The sequence below is a fragment of the Anoplopoma fimbria genome, chromosome 18 (assembly GCF_027596085.1).
Source record: "Anoplopoma fimbria isolate UVic2021 breed Golden Eagle Sablefish chromosome 18, Afim_UVic_2022, whole genome shotgun sequence".
NCBI lineage: Eukaryota > Metazoa > Chordata > Actinopteri > Perciformes > Anoplopomatidae > Anoplopoma > Anoplopoma fimbria.
The window spans coordinates 4352061-4358060 of NC_072466.1; the positions used below are offsets into that span (position 1 = coordinate 4352061).

The window sequence follows — 6000 nt, forward strand, 5'->3', positions numbered from 1 at the left end:
CATGTTGTGTTGGCCACAGTATGCAGTCTGCTTCAATCCATTGGCTGGCTGACCCGACCCAAATCAATGACCACAAACACACGATGTGTGATTTGGTTTCAAGGCGAGCTCTATTGATCGATGCCGTCAATGCTGGGAATTCTATTTTTCTTCTTCTTTTTTTTTATCATGACACAAAAGGACAACTTTTGGCATATTTCTTAAAAATCCCAAAACAGACATTTTCAAAACAACGACAAGCATGGAGGGATTCAATGTACTTACTGCTGTATATTTTAAACATGTGCATTGAGTAAAGCAGTAACCACTTATTGTGAAAAATGAAATACCTGCCAGGTGGTTACGCCTGCCATTGGATGCGGTTTGTGTTGAAACGTAATCTGCAGAACGGCGCGCTTTACTGGGCCTTGCCGGTGGATATGCGCTTTAATAAACTGCCAGCAGCAGGTATTATAAATTATAGAAGCTCAAACAGCAGTAGGTGTCGTAGCTGAAGCTGGAGTGACGCTCATTGTTTGAATAAATGGGACAAAATATCAAATGTATCCATCCTTGGCTCATGTGGCTTTGTGAAATGAATGAAATGTATAACAGCTACGAAGAACCTCATCAATATGGAGCCAAAAATACAACTGATTACAGCTCCACATGATTGGGTGAAGCACTCAACCCACTGTTTTATTACTGTTTCTTAATGTTGGTGCTACTACTTTTTACTCTAGACCTGACCACACCAAGTAAGCAAAACTGAAGGAAGGGATTTTATACAATGGTACTTGCCAATTATCATGATCAATCAATGATCTTCCTATAATCATTTTACACAAACTTAGAATAATAATAATAATGTAAAATACAACAAAATGCACACAATCTCTTGAAAACCATCATATTGAACTTTATCTAGAGACCGCCCCTTATAGTGCTACAACTATGTGACCGGAAAAAACAAAAAGCCCAAAACTAACTTACATTTTGTTGTCAGTTTTGTTTCCAACAACCATGAACTATTAAACTGGCTACATATTAAAGAAATGGCTCTTTCTGCTGTATTGCTCTGTGGGTCAGAAACATCCAAGAGATGAATGGGATGCAAACAGAGTGAATCAATAAGCAGGTGATATAGTGAATCAACATAAGGCGTTACACAGTTATTAGTTGGTGGCACTCCTTAGATCAATATGTAGCGGCATACTATTGTATTTCTACTACGGCTCCTGCACTTGTGTTCAATACGGATTGGTAATAGCACTGCTGCTATTAAATATCAGGGGAGGATGGATTAAAAATTTCATATTAAAGGATTAGCCTGTGCAGGGAAATCCACATGTTCCACTGGGGGAAGACACTTTATAGAGTAATATGAGATACAAACTTCAGCTTTGACCCACGTTTACACCCCATAAAATCCTTTCCAACACTAGATAACAGGCTGGTAACATTCATGTGCAAACATTTGACCCAGCATAGATCTGTCACAGAACCAAAGCATTTTGTGGTGCGCTGTTTGGATCTCTAAGTGTAATCACGAATAACCCCAATAAGAGCGCTCACTCTCTAACTGTCAGTCATTACAGAGACGATTTTGTGATATTGGTGGCAGAGATGACACCAATTAGACAAATGCTATTTCAAGGGAGGAGTACAAGCATTAACAGAGCTAGAAAAGGTGTCTGAAAGGGAGTGGGGTGATTTTAAAACACTCAAAGGGTAAAAACACCGTAGATGGTGTAGTTTTATGGATTTTACAGTCAAATATCCTTTTAGCAAACAGAAAAAATACATTCAGTCAGACACTTCCTGGTCCCTGTCTTTATGTCTCTGCACGTCTAGAAATAATAAAAGCATCCATACCAGTAGGATGGTGAGAAAGAAACAAATCATGGTGGAATATTGGTTTACTCACTATAGATCTGTATTGCCAACCCAACATCAGCTCGCTAGAAACCATGATTGACGGTATTGTTCATTTTCGCAAATCCGAGAAGCTATGACGTAGTTTCTTTCAACAGAAATCCATTTAATAAGATAAAATAAGATAATCCTTTATTAGTCCCGCAGCGTGGAAATTTACAATCCCATAATTATCACCTTCCTAGCGAACCGATACTCTAAGAAAACGGTTCTGTGGATCACAGCATCACTAGGAAAAAGTGAAATGTCGTACAAAGTGAAACTGGACTTTCGGCTGACTTGTAAAAGTCCTGTTCATCAGCAGGACACGGGAAATAGATGTGGTTATTAAAAAACATGGATTCAGAATGTTGCAGTGACTATACGTCCGTAACAAATGCGGAAAAAAAAGCATAAAAATTAATTAACGACCCAGCAGGGGATAACAAAGAGCAGCTCTAAATTAACTATAGTCCACTGTTCCATGTGGTTAGCCTTACATCAGGATGGGCGACGCGACCAGATGGTACTTTTAAACTCTCAGCACACACACACACACACACGCACACACACACACACACACACACACACACACACACACACACACACACACACACACACACACACACACACACACACACACACGCACACAACTCTTAACCTGATCATTAAAGCTGAAGCAAACCACACGAAGAGATATAATTTATAACACAGCGCAGAAAACACTGAGGCAACACTAAAACAATACACCTGTTCTGTATCCCCAATGAAGGGGAAATACGGTTTTATTAGGCTTCACCTTCAAACATGTCTAGCTACCGGGCTGTTGTCCCCACTTGGGCCGCGGGGTTTATAAAGCCAGAGTCTCCGAACAGGGGAGATCAATAACGGCCTGTCAAGGTTTTTAGTGTAGCCGCGGAGAGCGCAGAGACACAGGGACCAGGGAGAGGGAGCTGCATCCGTCCGTCAGACTCTTTGTGACTCCCAACAGCTTTGATCGAAGATGACAGAAAAAGAGAGAGAGCGAGACAGAGAGAGAGAGCATGTGAGGACGGCAGACAGCTCGGAAGAAGACAGGCTGGCATGATACTATTGGCCGGCTCTTGAGGCCCAGACTTTTTTTAAACGCCGCCATGTCTCTGCTGCCCGCCTTACAAAAGACTGTCAGAGGCGAGACAAAGTAGAAAAGGTAAATCCCTGAATAACGCTAACAGAGAGGCATCTGGGGAAGGATCTGCATTATATCTGCTGCATCTGCGAACACACATTCCCACATATACTGTACCTTTAAAAAACACTATACGTGCGAGGCGAGCCACCTAATTGCTCTGGCAGCCATTGAGTGATGACAATGGCCACGGTGGGAGATGGCGAGACTTTGTCGGGATCTATGTAATTATTCAGCCGCACAAAAGGAAGGGGGCCGACGCGGTGCCAGAGCAGATTTACTGTGTCTGTGGTCAGTGCATTCAGCAGGGTGTCTAATGATGTGCACTTATGGGCTAAATTACCAGAGCATTGTTTACCTCTGCTCTCAGAGTGCAGGCCCCACGGAGAGCCAGAGCCCAGGACGGTGCAAAAGGAGCAAAGACAGAGCCCAAATGGATCCGCTTGAGTTCGAATTAAAGCAAATGATCGGATAGTGAGGAGGAGAGTTCGAGAGAAGATGAATGGTATCCATGGAAGCGGAGGCACGCGAGAGGCTGAAATGTCGAACTTTTTTTTTTTTTTTTTTTTTTTTTAAAGGCCCCGACGCTTCACACGCTGCTGACAGCCAGCTAGCAAGCAAATCCCCCAGCGGGGGGGTGGAGAACACAAACTGTACGGCATTTCCAAGCTGCACTTTTTCCTGTATAAGCTACACAAACACAGATATGATGACAAATTATGAATATAGAGTCAAATATTGTCATTTCTGTCTCATTAAAAGTTGTTTTCTAACCTTTGTCTGAAAATGAGGAATGTGCAGCCATAAGAGATTAGTTTTACTTTTCTTTCTTTGTTTTTTGTTTTTTTTAAATCCATGATATTACTCAGAGCTTATATAATGATGTGGTCCTTTTTGTTTGTTTGCTTGTTAAGAAAAGCACCACCTCCAGCCATCACTTCTGACAGCAGCACCCATTTGAGCCACTGTCAGAAGGTCATTTACATAATGAAAGAAGGAAATTACCAAGGAGGCAAAAGGCAGGGACAAGCATGCCCATTTGGCAGCGAGAGAAAATGAAGATGGAAGGAAAATGGTTTGGCAAGAAAAAAGTGGGGAATTGGACGGAGAGAGAGTGCAGAGAGAGCAGCAGGACTGGAGTGGGGGATAAGGGCAGAGAGAGCAGGAGGCAGCAGAGAGAGAGAGAGAGAGAGAGAGAGCTTGAAGAGCTGAGACAGTTGAACTATGAAGACAGCCCTGCCAGTGAGTTGGACAGTGCAGAAACATTTGGAGACGAGAACTGGAAGACAGAAGCGAGAGAGAGAGAGAGAGAGAGAGAGAGAGACGGGGAAGCTGGAAAGCCTGAAAAGGGTGAGGGAAAGTTGGAGATTATGTACAGTTGGGGAGTCTTCACAGATTAAAGAAAGTCGACAGAGGGAAAGACAAAGACTAGAGAGAAACGTGACGGAGTTTTTGAAGAGTCAGAAGGTGTTTGCGGCATCCATCCGGACGGAGCTCTTACCTTGGCAGACGCTGAAGCCACCGATCCTGCGGCCGGGATGCCTCGCTTGACCGCTATGTCGCTACTCGATGTTGTCACGGCAACTGTGACCGGGGTGGGCAGCAGGGAGGGGATGACTGGGAGAGGAAGGAGCCCCGGTCGGTTGTTGCCGTTGACAACGGCAGAGGCACAGCTATGATTGGCTCCTCCATTGTGGAGGCCAGACGGACGGATGTCTCTCCGCTCCCAGGGGCCCCGGTAGTCCCTCTCAAAGCGGTGGTGGTGGCGTGACATCACTTCCTCTTCCTCTCAGAGGGAATAACAGGGGCAGGCCTGCAGGAGACGGAAACAGAGAGAATTTTTATTAAATGTATGTAAATTGAGGGAGGGGACGGGGGGGATACGGACACAGGCCGTGGTTTCTATTAAAGATAGAGAAAAGCACAATAGGGCAAAGAGAGCGAGCGAGACAGCGAGTGCATTAAGGGGAGAACATGTTGACACGGAGCTGTAAACGCTCACAGCATCTGCTCCCATTGCACCTGACTGACATGAACACACCGCGGCTCATTTGTTGCCTCTAAATTCCTACTCTCCCAGTCATTAACGGAAGGCTGCGACAAGAGGGGAGAAATGAGTACTCGTAAGCAGGTCTATAAAAAAAAAGGAAAAAAAAAGAAACAAACGCCATCAGTGCCGACATCATGGACATCAAGGAGCTAAATTTGTAACGCTGGCTAACTTGGATCGCCAATGAGGTGATGAGGAAGGAAACAGGTAGGTGCTCAGTCAAGTTGTTCGGCGCCGCGGTGTCGTGACCTTGCGGTCGAAACCCATTCATCTGAATAGATAAATACCACCGCAATCACAGCTCATCTCATACATCTAATGGCTGCTTAATTCAATCAGATTGCCCTTGAATTGCATTTGGAGGGTCCCCCCCCGCCACCTTTTCAAGCACATCAGGCTGTGATAGGCGAGGTGAGCCGGAATTACATCAGTACGGGGGCATGGGCGCTATTGTGTAGCATGAGCGGCGTATCACTCCATATTATAATCATAAACCAAAGCGGCGAAGGATCTGAGAGGAGGAATCCGCTCACCGTGCTCCTCCTCACCAAAGGCACGTTACGCTTTCCCCGAGCTCCTTGATAACAGATGAAATAAATAAATAACAACCTCAGACAGAACCAGGTTTTCGGCAAAGCCCCATGCAAAATCCCCCCGGTTTTGTATGGAGAGAATGACAGCGGATGATAGGTCTTTATTCTTCACGCTGGGGTCTGTCACAGCGCCTCTTGCCTCACAGCGCCTTGAAATGCCAGCTTCACTCTCTCTTCTCTGTGTGTGTGTGTGTGTGTGTGTGTGTGTGTGTGTGTGTGTGTGTGTGTGTGTGTGTGTGTGTGTGTGTGTGTGTGTGTGTGTGTTTGTACAAAAGCTGCATATATATATATATATA

General features: G+C 44.7%; 1 protein-coding gene across 1 annotated transcript in view; it reads right to left on the reverse strand.

Moving 5' to 3' along the window:
• LOC129107554 (kelch-like protein 29) overlaps positions 1-4835 on the reverse strand; it is a 142001-nt gene extending 137166 nt beyond the window's left edge. Inside the window, exon 1 of the mRNA XM_054619056.1 lies at positions 4563-4835. Within this exon, the coding sequence (XP_054475031.1) occupies positions 4563-4835 (273 nt within the window). The remainder of the gene's footprint in view (positions 1-4562) is intronic.
• Between the last annotated feature and the right edge of the window lie 1165 nt (positions 4836-6000).